The sequence below is a fragment of the Pelecanus crispus genome, chromosome 24, assembly GCF_030463565.1.
Source record: "Pelecanus crispus isolate bPelCri1 chromosome 24, bPelCri1.pri, whole genome shotgun sequence".
In the NCBI taxonomy this organism is placed as follows: Eukaryota; Metazoa; Chordata; class Aves; order Pelecaniformes; family Pelecanidae; genus Pelecanus; species Pelecanus crispus.
This window is the reverse complement of record NC_134666.1, coordinates 304,775-317,780: the sequence shown is the minus strand read 5'-3', so window position 1 is coordinate 317,780 and position 13,006 is coordinate 304,775. Positions and strand designations below refer to the sequence as shown.

General features: G+C 64.4%; 2 protein-coding genes across 2 annotated transcripts in view; both read left to right on the top strand.

Moving 5' to 3' along the window:
* SMC1A (structural maintenance of chromosomes 1A) overlaps positions 1–1,322 on the top strand; it is a 14,147-nt gene extending 12,825 nt beyond the window's left edge. The window contains exons 22-23 of the mRNA XM_075724775.1: positions 477–587; positions 1,239–1,322. Coding sequence (XP_075580890.1) covers positions 477–587; positions 1,239–1,322 — 195 coding nt within the window. The remainder of the gene's footprint in view (positions 1–476; positions 588–1,238) is intronic.
* A 947-nt stretch (positions 1,323–2,269) lies between these two features.
* Positions 2,270–13,006, top strand: part of LOC142595905 (IQ motif and SEC7 domain-containing protein 1-like) — a 28,058-nt gene continuing 17,321 nt past the window's right edge. Inside the window, 4 exon segments of the mRNA XM_075724756.1 lie at positions 2,270–2,277; positions 4,128–4,348; positions 6,791–7,979; positions 8,246–8,275. Of these exon segments, the coding sequence (XP_075580871.1) occupies positions 2,270–2,277; positions 4,128–4,348; positions 6,791–7,979; positions 8,246–8,275 (1,448 nt within the window).

Below are 13,006 nucleotides of genomic sequence, written 5' to 3'. Positions count from 1 at the left end.
GGTTTGGGGGGCTGTTTTGGGGTTCACAGAGGCAGTTTTGGGGTCCCTGGGCCCATTTTTGGCATCCCTGGGGGTGTTTTTGGGGACCCTGGGTCTGGTTTTAGAGTCCATGGGTGCAGTTTTGGTGTTCCCAGTCCATTTTTGGGGTCATCAGGAGGGTTTTGGGGGCCCTGGGTCCATTTTGGGGGGTCCCCAGGAGGGATTTGGGATCCCTGGGTGCAGTTTTGGGGTCTCTGGGTCTATTTTGGGGGTCTGCAGGCGTGATTTGGGATCCCTGGGTGCAGTTTTGGGGTCTCTGGGTCTATTTTGGGGGTCAGCAGGCAGGATTCGGGATCCCTGGGTGCAATTTTGGGGTCCCTGGGTCTATTTTTAGAGCCTCGGGTTACAGTCTTGAGGTGGTTTGGGGTCCTCCATCCATTTTGGGGATCCCCCACCCTATTTTGGGGGTTCTGGACCCATTTTGGGGGTGCCCGCAGGTGGCCAACTACATCAAAGAGCAGTCGGCTGCCAACTTCCAGGCCATCGTCATCTCCCTCAAGGAAGAATTTTACACCAAAGCGCAGAGTCTTATCGGCGTCTACCCTGAGGTGGGCAAAATACCCCCGGGGGGGCAAATACCCCCTTTGGGGGGGTGAAAATACCCCTTTGGGGGGGTACATGTTGCTGGGGAGAGGGTAAAAAAGTTCTGGAGGGGGAGAGAAGGGGCAAATACCTGGGGAGGGAGGGCGCAAATACCCTTTTTGGGGCTGAAAATACCCCGGGAGGCAAGGGACATGCTGCTGGGGAGAGCATAGAATAGTTTTGGAGGGGGCAGAGGGGGGTAAATACCCCCCTCATAAGGGCAAATACCCCCTGGGGGGGTAAATACCCCCCTCCATAAGGGTAAATACCTGGGGGGGGGGGTAAATGCTCCCCCCATAGGGGTAAATAACCCCCCCCATATTTCCCCTGTCCGGGGGGTGACCCCATGGGGGGGTAAATGCCCTGGGGGGGGTAAAGTACCCCGGGGGAGGGGTGTAAATGCCCCTTTGGGGGATAAATACCCCCCCCGGGGGGGGTAAATACTTGGGGGGAGGGTAAACGGGGGGGGGTACATCCGCAAGGTGGGTGGATATATGGGAAGGGGGATAAATATATATGGGAAGGGGGGCAGATACCCCCTCGGGGGGCGGTTAACTACCCGGGGTGGGGGGGAGAGGGTGGGGATTTACCCCTCCCCCGTCTCCCCTCCCCCGCAGCAAGGCGACTGCGTCATCAGCAAGGTGTTGACCTTTGACCTCACCAAGTACCCCGACGCCAACCCCAACCCTAACGAGCAGTGAACCCCCCCCCCCACCTCCGCCTCGGCTATAGGTAGAATCATGCTTTTACTGGGCTCTATGAGGGCAGTGCATCCCCCCTATGGATCCTATACCCCCCCCATGGATCCTATACACCCCCCTATGGATCCTATACCCCCCCATGGACCCTATACCCCCCTATCCCTCCAGCCCCCATTTTATGTTATTTCTGTGGATTTTGGTGATGCTACAATAAAGGATTTTGATTCCCCCTCCTCACATCTTCATGCTACAATAAAGGATTTTGATTCCCCCTCCTCACATCTTCAGGAGTGGGGGGGATACCTATAGGGCTATATGGACCTCACTGGCCCTATAAGAGCGCTCCCCCGCGCTGTATAGGGGCTATATAGACCCCCGTGGGCCTGCGTGATCCCTCCAGGTACCATATAGTCGCCGGGGGGTGGGCGTGTGGGTGTGTTTGGGGGCTATAGGGACCCTCTGGGGCTATATGGGGGCCATAGGGAGTCCTGTGGGGATGTATGGGGCCAGGTGGGAGCCTCTGGGGTTCTATAGGGGCTGTGGCAAACCCCATGGGCCCATGTATGGAGGCCATAGGAACCCCCTGGGGCTATATAGGGGCTGAAGGGAGGCCATAGGGACCCCCTGGGGCTCTGTAGGTGTTGGAAGGGGGCTATAGTGGTCCCTTGGGGCTCTATAGGGGCTGTAGGAGGCTATAAGGACCCCTACAAAGCCCTGTGGGGGCTATACAGGGCCTGTCAGCCCCACCTAAGGCTACACATGGGGCTGTATGGGGCTCTATAGGGACCCCCCTGGGCCTATATAGGCACTGTATGGATCCCTCCAGGGGCCATGAGGGGGGTCACAGGGACCCCCTAGGGGAAATATGTGGACCATAGGGACCTGCTGGGCCTATATAGGTGCCATATGGATCCCTCTGGGGCTGTGAGGGTGGGTCACAGGGCGATATGGGGGCGTAGGGACCCACTGGGCCTATATAGGTGCCGTATGGATCCCTCTGGGGTTGTGCAGGGGGGGGGTCACAGAGACACCTTAGGGGGATATGGGGGCCATAGGGACCCGCTGGGTCTATATAGGTGCCGTATGGATCCCTCTGGGGCTGTGAGGGGGGGGGTCACAGGGCGATATGGGGGCCATAGGGACCTGCTGGGCCTATTATAGGCACCATATGGATCCCTCCAGGGCCATGAGGGGGGGTCACAGGGACCCCCTAGGGCAATATGGGGGCCATAGGGACCCGCTGGGCCTATATAGGCACCATATGGATCCCTCCGGGGCCATGAGGGGGGTCCCTGTGACCCCCTAGGGCGATATGGGGGCTATAAGGACCCCCCCGGGATGCTATATAAGGCCATACAGGGAGTGCTGGGGGGACCATATGGATGCTATAGCCCCCCCGGGGGTCGCAGCCCCCCCCCCCCGGGCTATAGGGGGTGTAGGGGGGGGCGGGGGGTCCCTCCCGTGCGGCGGGCGAACCCCAATCAGCAGCGGAGTTATTTGTGACCCGTTGCCGTGGCGACCGCAGAGCCTGGGCTCCTGCCCCTCCAGCATCGCCGGGGGGGGGGGGCACCGGGGGGGGGACAAAGGGGAGGGGACACAATGGGGAGGGGACACAGGGGGGGGGCACCAAGGGGGGGGACACACAAGGGGAGGGGACATCGCAGGGGACACATCAAGGGGGGGGCACGCTACGTGGGGGGGCACCAAGGGGGGGGTGCACAAGGGTGGGAACAGAAGGGGGGGGCCACACCAAGATGGGGGGTAGCAAGGGGGGGGGGGGGACATCAAGGGGGGGGGACACAAAGGGAGGGGACCCTAAGAGGGGGGGGACATTAAGGGGGGGCACCAAGGGGAGGGGGGACAAAAGGGGGGGGACACACAAGGGGGGGCACAAGGGGAGGGGGACATCAAGGGGGGGGGAACACTAAGGGGGGGGACACTGGGGGAGGGGACACATTTGAGGGGGGCACACCAAGGTGAGGGGGGAGGGGGTGGGCACCTCAGGTGGGGGCTGGGGGATCCGGACGCCTGGGGTCCCCTTTTTTGGGGGGGGGGGGGAGGGGGGTGGTTCAAGGTAGGTGGGGGGGGAGGGGGGGAGGGGCGTCCCGCCCCCCGCCCGCCCGGGGCCCCGCCCGCCGCCCCGCCCCCACCCGATTCGCCTCCTCCCTCCGAGCTCCGCGCCCGGATCGGGCCCCCCCCGAGCCGCCCCCCCCCACACCCCCCCCCCCTTTCCCGCCCCCCCGCCACCCCGGCCGGGGCACCCCCCCACCCCCCCTCCCCTCTCCATCACATTCGGGGGGCCCCCCCCTCATCCCGGACACCCCCCCCCCAAATTTAGGCCCCCCCCAGGGCTGCCGGACCCCCCAACCCAGCGCCCCCCCACATTAGGGCCCCCCCTCCATTTTAGGATCCCCCCCCATTTTAGGACCCCCCATTTTAGTGGACACCCCCCCATCTTAGGATCACCACCCCCTCCATTTTAAGACACCCCCCATTTTAAGACACCCCCTCATTTCAAGACACCCCCCCATTTTAAGACCCCCCCTCCATTTTAAAACACCACCCCCCCCTCCATTTTAAGACCCCCCCCATTTTACGACAACCCCCCCTCCTATTTTACGACCCCCCCTCATTTTAAGACCCCCCCCCAATATTCCCGACCCCCATCCCACCCCCCGCATGCCGGACACCCATCCCTGACCCCCCCCCCCCAATTCCCCCCCCAATTTCCCCCCCCCCCAAAAGTTCCCCCCCCCCCATAGGGACCCCATCCCCCCCCCCCCTTTAATTCCCGGGGTCATGGAGGGCGCGGGGGGGCGGCGGGGCCCCCCCGGGGGGTTCTGACCCCCCCGATCGCGCTGTCGAGTACCTTTTGGAGTTGAATCGGATTATCGCGACTCAACGACATCTCCTGGCTTCCCAGCGGCGCCGCATCGCCCAGCTGGAGGGGCAGCTCCAGCGCCTGGCCCGGGAGAACCGGCACCTGCGGCAGGGGGGGGGGGCGCCCGCCCCCCCCCCGCCACCAGGTGGGACTGGGGGGGCACCCCAAGGTTGGGGGGGGGAGGGGGGTGGGGACCCCCGGGGTTTGGGGGTGTAGGCGCTGAGGGGAGGGGGGGCATGGAGTGGAGACCCTGGTTTGGGGGTTCAGGGGGGGTGGGGGGGGCATGGGGGGGGGACCCTGGTTTTGGGGGGTGTAGGGGGGTGGGGAGAGGGGTCATGGAGTGGGGACCCCGGTTTTGGGGGTTCAGGGGCTGGGGGGGGCATGGAGTGGAGGCCCCTGGGTTTGGGGGTTTCCTGAACCCCCCGTATGGGGGTATGGAGGGGGGATCACAGGGGCGGGGGACCCCGGGTTTAGGGGTTCAGGGGGTGGGGACCCCGGGTTTGGGGTGTAGGGGATGGGGTCATGGGGTGGAGACCCTGGTTTTGGGGGTTCATGGGGGGGAGAGGGGGTTATGGGGTGGGGGACCCCGGTTTTGAGAGTTATGGGGGGCAAGGAGGGGGGTCACGGGGTGGGGACCCCGGGGTTTGGGGGTGTAGGGGATGGGGTCATGGGGTGGGCACCCCCCGTTTTAGGGGTTCATGGGGTGGGCAGAGGGGTTATGGGGTGGGGACCCCCGGTTTGGGGTTTCAGGGGCTGAGGAGGGGGGGGTGTGATGGGGGGGCATGGAGTGGCGACTACGGGTTTAGGGGTTCAGGGGGTGGGGACCCCGGTTTTGGGGGTGCAGGGGCTGGGGAGGGGGGTTATGGGGGGCATCTTGGGGTGGGGACCCTGGTTTTGTGGTATAGGGGATGGGGTCATGGGGTGAGGACCCCGGGTTTGGGGGGTTCAGGGGGTGGGGAGGGGAGTCATGGGGTGGGGACCCCATTTTTCGGGGTGCAGGGGCTGAGGTGGGGGGTTATGGGGGGGTCACAGGGTGGGGACCCCGGGTTTGGGGGTGTAGGGGCTGGGGGGTGATGGGAGGGGTTCACAGGGTGGGGACCCCCGTTTTGGGGTGTAGGGGTTGGGGACAGGGGTCATGGGGTGAGGACCCCGCGTTTGGGGGTTCAGGGGGTGGGGAGGGGGGTTCATGGGGTGGGGACCCCATTTTTTCGGGGGTGCAGGGGCTGGGGTGGGGGGTTGTGGGTGGGTCATGGGGTGGGGACCCTGGTTTTGGGGTGATGGGGATGTGGTTATGGGGGTGTCACAGGGTGGAGACACCAGGTTTGGGGGTGTAGGGGCTGGGGGGTGATGGAGGGGGGGGTCATGGGGGTGGAGACCCCGGATTTGGGGGTGTAGGGGTTGGGGAGAGGGGTTATGGGGTGAGGACCCCGGGTTTGGGGGTTCAGGGGGGTACGGGGGGTCACAGGGTGGGGGGCCCGGTTTTGGGGCTGTAGGGGCTGGATATGGGGGTTATGGGAGGGGTCATGGGGTGGGGGACCCTGGTTTTGGGGTGATGGGGATGTGGTTATGGGGGGTCACAGGGGTGGGGACCTTGGATTTGGGGGTTCAGGGAGTGTGGAGTTCACGGGATGGGGGCTTACAGGGGGGTATGGACCAGGGACCCCCATGTTGGGGGGTATAGAGACTGCGGGGGGGGGGGGGGGGGGGGGGAGATATGGACCAGGGCCCCTCTCTAGGTGCTATAGGGGCTGGATTGGGGGTCCCGGGGAGGGTTATGGACGGGGCAGGCAGCACTGGGGGGGTCCCAGGGCCATATAGACAAGGTCGGGGGGGGTCCCAGGGCCATATGGATCAGGTCAGGGGGGATCCCAGGGCCATATAGATGAGGTCAGGGGGTCCCAGGGCCATATGGATCAGGTCAGGGGGGGGTCCCAGGGCCATATAGACGAGGTCAGGGGGTCCCAGGGGCTATATGGATCAGGTTGGGGGGGGTCCCAGGGCCATATAGACAAGGTCGGGGGGGGGGTCCCAGGGTCATACAGGCCCTGGAGGCCCTGGTCAGGGGTGTCCTGGGGCCATATAGACTAGGGCAAGGGGCTCAGGACCATATAGACCAGGTCAGGGGTCCTAGAGCCATATGGGCTGGGTTGGGGGGGGTTCCCAGGGCCATATAGACCAGGTCAGGGGTCTCAGGGCCATATGGACCGGGTCAGGGGTCCTAGGGCCATATGGGCTGGGTCAAGGGGGTCACAGGGTCATATAGACCAGGTCAGGGGTCTCAGGGCCATATGGACTGGGTCAGGGGTGTCTTAGGGCCATATGGACCAGGACAGGGGGCTTGGGGCTGTATGGGCTGGGTCAGGGGGGTCCAAGGGCCATATGGACCAGGTTGGCAGTGTTCTAGGGCCATATAGACCAGGATAGGGGTCCTAGGACTATATGGGCCGGGTTGGGGGGGGTCCTAGGGCCATATAGGCCAGGACAGGGGTCTCAGGGCCATGTAGACCAGGACAGGGTTCTCAGGGCCATATAGACCAGGTCAGGAGTCCCAGGGCCATAGGGCCAGCCCAGGCCTATACGTTCCCAGGCCCATATAGCCCGGGCCCCCTGTGCCAGCCCTATATCCCCCCCCAGGGCCACGCGGACCCCGACAGTCAATACCAAAACCACCTGGACCCAGAGGGGCAATACCCGCCCTGCACCGACCCCGATCTCCCCTACGCGCCCCATACGGACCGCGACGGGCAATACCCGCCCCATACAGACCGGGACCTCCCCTACCAGGGGCACTTAGATCGCGACGGGCAATATAGCAGCCGTACGGACCGCGACGGACAATACCAGCCTCACCTGGATCGCGACGGGCAATACCAGGAGCATCTGGATCGTGACGGGCAATACCAGGAGCACTTGGATCGCGACGGGCAATACGCCGGACGTACGGACCGGGATAGACCCTATGCGGCCCATATGGATCGTGACGGGCAATACGAGGCGTTAACGGACCGCGATGGGCCATATCCCAACCGTCCCGATCACGATAGGTCCTACCAGAGCCGTAAAGATCGCGACAGACCTTACCAGGCTCGTACGGAACGGGACGGGCAATATACGAGCCGTACGGAACGGGACGGGCCGTATACGGGTCGTATGGACCGAGAGGGGCAGTATCATGGCTGCTTGGAGCGGGATCTCCAGTATCAGCCCCATTTGGACCGCGATGGGCAATATCCGAGCCGTATGGACCGCGACGGGCAATATCCGAGCCATACGGAACGGGATGGGCAATATCCGAGCCGTATGGACCGCGACGGGCAATATCCAAGCCATACGGACCGAGACGGGCAGTATACAAGCCGTACGGAGCGGGACGGGCAATATCCGAGCCGTACGGAGCGGGACGGGCAATATCCGAGCCATACGGAGCGGGACGGGCAATATCCGAGCCGTATGGACCGGGATGGGCAGTATGCGAGCCGTATGGACCAGGACGGGCAGTACACGAGCCGTATGGACCGGGATGGGCAATACCAGAGCCACGTGGAGCGGGAGCTGCAGTATCGGAGCCGGGACGGTCATTATCCGCCCTGTATGGACCGGGAAGGGTCGTACCCTGCTCCGTGTTCCCGGGAGCGTTGCGGCGCTTCCCAGCGGGATTGGGAGCGGGATTGGCCGCGGGGGCCGCTCAGCCGGGGAGCCTCGCGCAGCTCCAGCCCCGGGGGGGGAGGCCACAGCACCAGCGCCAGCACCAGCCCCGCCACCACCCTGCAGCGCAAGTAAGGACCCCCCGCCCCCCTCCCCCCCCAAAGGGACCCCACCCCCCGCCCCCACCCCCCCCCCCCCAAACATTGCGGCGGGCTGAGCCCGGGCGGAACTCGTCACACGGGTGGCGGAGCAGATTGGGAGCTGCGGGGACGGACGGACGGACGGGAATGTCACAGCCCCCCACCCCCGCTGTCACCCCGACGCCCGGGTCCCTTTTTGGGGGGGGGGGGGAGGGGCCGTGATGCTCTCTGACCCCTCCCCCCCCTTCTCCCCCCAGGTCAGACCGGGACAGCTCCAGGACAGTGAGGTCAGTACCGCCCCTCCCCCACGTGCCCTTTGACCCCACCCCCCACACACCCCACCCCCCCCCCCCCGGACGCCTGGGTCCGCTCCCCGGGGCTGGGGAGGGGGGGCCATTGTTGAGCACATCACGACGGGACTGGCATGTCGCGATAGACCCGGCATGTTGCGCTAGACCCGGCACGTCGTGATAGACCTGGCATGTCGTGATAGACCTGGCGTGTCGTGATAGACCCGGCACATCACGATAGACCTGGTGCGTTGCAATAGGCCTGGCATGTCGTGATGAGGCCAGTATATTGCAATGGGGCTGACCCGTTGTGACAGGACCTGGCCTGTTGCGATAGGGCTGATGTGTCTCGAGGAGGCCGCCATATTGCAATGGAGTTGACCTGTCACGACAGGACCCAGCTGGTTGCAATAGGGCTGATGCGTCGTGGTGAGGCTAATGCATTGCAATGGGGCCAACCTATCGTGACAGGGCCCGGCCTGTTGCAATAGGGCTGACGTGTCTCAAGGAGGCCGCTGTATTGCAACGGGGATGACCCGTGGCGACAGGACCCGGCCTGTCGCAATAGGGCTGATGCGTCACGAGACCGACGTATTGCAACGGGGCCAACCTGTCACGCCAGGCCCCGGCCAGTTGCAAGGGAGCCGACGCGTCGCACCATGGCCGAGACGTCGCGATGGGCCCCGCGATGTCGCGACGGAACCCCCATCGTGTCGCGACAGGGCGCGGGTTGGGGGTGCGCGTTGCCGGGGCGGCGGGCGCACGCGGGGCGGTTGCCAGGCGACGGCGCGGGCGGCGCGTGACAGCGATGACAGCGCCGGGGGAGGCGTGACGGGGGGGGGCGTCGCCATGGCAACCGGGGACCCGCCGTGGGTGCCCCCCCACCCCCACCCCCAAATCGGGGGGGTGGGGGAGGGGTCCGGCCCTGCGAGGGCGCGCAAGGGCGGCGACACGGGGGACAGCGCCCGGCGAGGCTGCGGCGGGGCGTGCGAGGGCGTGCAACGCGTGCAAGGGCGTGCAACCTGTGCAAGGGTGTGCAACCCTGTGCAACGCTGTGCAGTGCCGTGCAACGCGTGCAAGGGTGTGCAATGCTGTGCAACACCGTGTGAGGGTGTGCAACGCGTGCAATGCCGTGCAACCTGTGCAAGGGTGTGCAACCCTGTGAAACGTGTGCAACACGTGCAACGCGTGCAAGGGTGTGCAATGCTGTGCAACACCGTGTGAGGGTGTGCAACGCGTGCAATGCCGTGCAACCTGTGCAAGGGTGTGCAACCCTGTGAAACGTGTGCAACACGTGCAACGCGTGCAAGGGTGTGCAATGCTGTGCAACACCGTGTGAGGGTGTGCAATGCCGTGCGAGGGTGTGCAACGTGTGCAATGCTATGCAACCTGTGCAAGGGTGTGCAACTGTGTGCAACGCGTGCAACGAGTACAAGGGTGTGCAATGCTGTGCAGCGCCGTGCGAGGGCGTGCAACGTGTGCAATGTGTGCAAGGATGAGCAATGCCGTGCAACGCCGTGTGAGGGTGTGCAACACCGTGCAACGCGTGCAATGCCAGGCAACCCTGTGCAACGCCGTGCAAGGGTGTGCAACGCTGTGCGAGGAACAGTGTGCAACATCATGCGAGGGTGTGCAACCCTGTGCAACGCCGTGTAAGGGTGTGCAATGCCGTGCAATGCCGTGCAAGGGTGTGCCGGGGTGTGCAACACCGTGCAACGCTGTGCGGGGGTGTGCAACGCCGTGCAATGCTGTGCAGGGGTGTGCAACACCGTGCGAGGGTGTGCCGGGGTGTGCAACACCATGCAAGAAAGTGTGTGCAACGACGCGCAATGCCGTGCAACACCGTGCCAGGGTGTGCAATGCCGTGCAAGGGTGTGCCGGGGTGTGCAACACTGTGCAACGCTGTGCAGGGGTGTGCAATGCCGTGCAAGGGAGTGCAGCACAGTGCAACACCATGCAACTCTGTGCATGGGTTTGCAACACCGTGCAACCCCGTGCATGGGTGTGCAACGCTGTGCAATGCCGTGCAACCCCATGCATGGGTTTGCAATGCTGTGAAACATTGTGCAACACCATGCATGGGTGTGCAACGCTGTGCAACGCTGTGCAATGCCGTGCAACACCATGCATGGGTTTGCAACGCTGTGCAACATTGTGCAACACCATGCATGGGTGCGCAACGCCGCGCAATGCCAAGAAACACCATGCATGGGTGTGCAATGCTGTGCAATGCCGTGCAACACCATACATGGGTTTGCAAGGCCGTGCAACGCTGTGCAACGCCATGCAACCCTGTGCCGTGGGTTTGCAGTGCCATGCAACACCGTGCATGAGCGTGCAACCCCACGCTATGCCGTGCAACGCTGTGTATGGGCGTGCAATGCCGTGCAACACTGTGTATGGGCGTGCAATGCCGTGCAACGCCGTGTATGGGCGTGCAACCCTGTGCAATGCTGTGCAACACTGTGTATGGGTGTGCAACCCCGTGCAATGCCGTGCAACGCCACACACGGGCGTGCAACGCTGTGCAACAGCGTACACGCGTGCGGCCATGCGAGGGTTTGCCCCTCCCGCCCCGTGCGCACGTGGGCCTCGCACGTTGGCCTCGTGCAAGTCCGCGCTCCCCCCCCGGCCCCCCCGGCACCTCCGCAGGGACCCGGGCGGGTCGGAATTCCGGCCCCCGGCTCCCGAATCCTGAAGGGGCCCGGGGGTGCGGGGCAGGAAGCGGGGGGGGGCGGTGCCTGCCGTGAGTTTGTCAGGCCTCAGAGCCCGGATCCCGCCCAGACGCCTGGGTCCCCTCTCCCGAAATCTTGGGTGCCCCCCCGGAGGCCTGGGTCCCCTCTCCCAAACTCCTGGGTCCCTCTCCTGAAACCCTGGGTCCCCTCTCCCAAAATCTTGGGTCCCCCCCCGGACGCCTGGGTCCCCCCCGGACACCCACCCTCGGATCCGGCATGACGTGAGTGCGGGCACCCGGACGCCTGGGTGCCCCCCGGGGGGGGGGTTGGGGGGGGTTGGGGGGCACCCGGACGCCTGGGTGCCCCCCAGGGGGGGGTTGGGGGGGGTACCCAGACACCTGGGTGCCCCCCAGGGTGGGGGCTTGGGGTGGGGGTGGGAGGGCCTGGACCCGCCGCCATGGGCCCGATCCCCCCCCCCCCGAAATCCCTGGGGATCCACTGGATCCTGCTGCCCCCCCTACTCGTGTCCGTCCCCCCGCCCCATGTCCCCTTCCCCCCCCCGTGTCCGTGTGTCTGTCCGTCCGCCCCCCAGCTCTTGACTCGTGTTTTCTCTCCTCTTTCTCTCTCCGTCCGTCCATCCGTCCATCTGTCCATCGCCAGCTGGCTGTCCATCCGCCACCCCCCCCGTCCCACCGTCCGGCTGTCCCTATCCCCCTCTGTCCGTCCGTCTGTCCTCCACTGTCCCACCACCACCCCACCATCTGTCTGTCCCGCTATAGGGAGGAGTAGACGTCCCCTCGTCCGTCCGTCTGTCCATCCATCCCGCTATAGGGAGGAGTAGACGTCCCCTCGTCCGTCCATCTGTCCATCCATCCCGCTATAGGGAGGAGTAGACGTCCCCTCGTCCATCTGTCTGTCCATCCATCCTGCTATAGGGAGGAGTAGATGTCCCCTCGTCCGTCCGTCTGGCCATCCATCGTCCCCCCCCCTCCGTCTGTCTGTACCCCCCCCCTCCAGGTGCCACCCACGGGTCCTCTCAGCCGCTCCAACCTCCCCCCCCGCCCGCAGGTAAGACCCCAGCCCTTGGGCCCTATAGGGGCCATATGGACCCCCCCCGGGCGCTGTACGGGCTGCTCAGCACCCTATGGAGCACTATAGGGGCCATATGGGGCCTGTATGGGGGGGGCTGTATGGGCTGCTCAGCACCCTATGGAGCACTATAGGGGCCATATGGGGCCATATGGGGCCATATGGGGCTGTACAGGCTGCTCAGCACCCTATGGAACCATATAGGGGCCATATGGGGCTGTATGGACTGCTCAGCACCCTATGGAGCAGTATAGGGGCCATATGGAGCTGTATGGGCTGTGCAGAACCCTATGGAGCAGTAGAGGGTCCATATGGACCCCACCCCTCCCCAGGCACTGTATGGGCTGTACAGAGCCCTACAGGGCAGTATAGGGACCATATGGAACTGTATGGGCTGTTCAGCGCCCTATGGAGCAGTATAGGGGCTGTATGGGGCCGTATGGGGCTGTATGGGCTGTACAGAGCCCCATGGGGCGGTATAGGGGCCATATGGTTCTATATGGGCTGTATAGAGCCCTATGGGGCAGTAAAGGTGATATATGGTCTGCATGGAGCCCCATGGGGCAGTATAGGGGCCAGAAAGACCTATATGGACTGTACAGAGCCCCACAGGGCAGTATAGGGGCCGGATAGACCTATATGGACTGCACAGAGCCCCATGGGGCAGTATAGGGGCCGTACGGTGCTATACGGGCTGCGCAGAGCCCCACGGGGCAGTATAGGGACCATATGGGGCTGTATGGGCTGCTCAGCACCCTATGGAACAGTATAGGGGCCATATGGGGCTGTATGGGCTGTACAGAGCCCCATGGGGCACTATAGGGGCCGTATGGGGTTGTATGGGCTGTACAGAGCCCCATGGGGCGGTATAGGGGCCATATGGTTCTATATGGGCTGTATAGAGCCCTATGGGGCAGTAAAGGTGATATATGGTCTGCATGGAGCCCCACGGGGCAGTATAAGG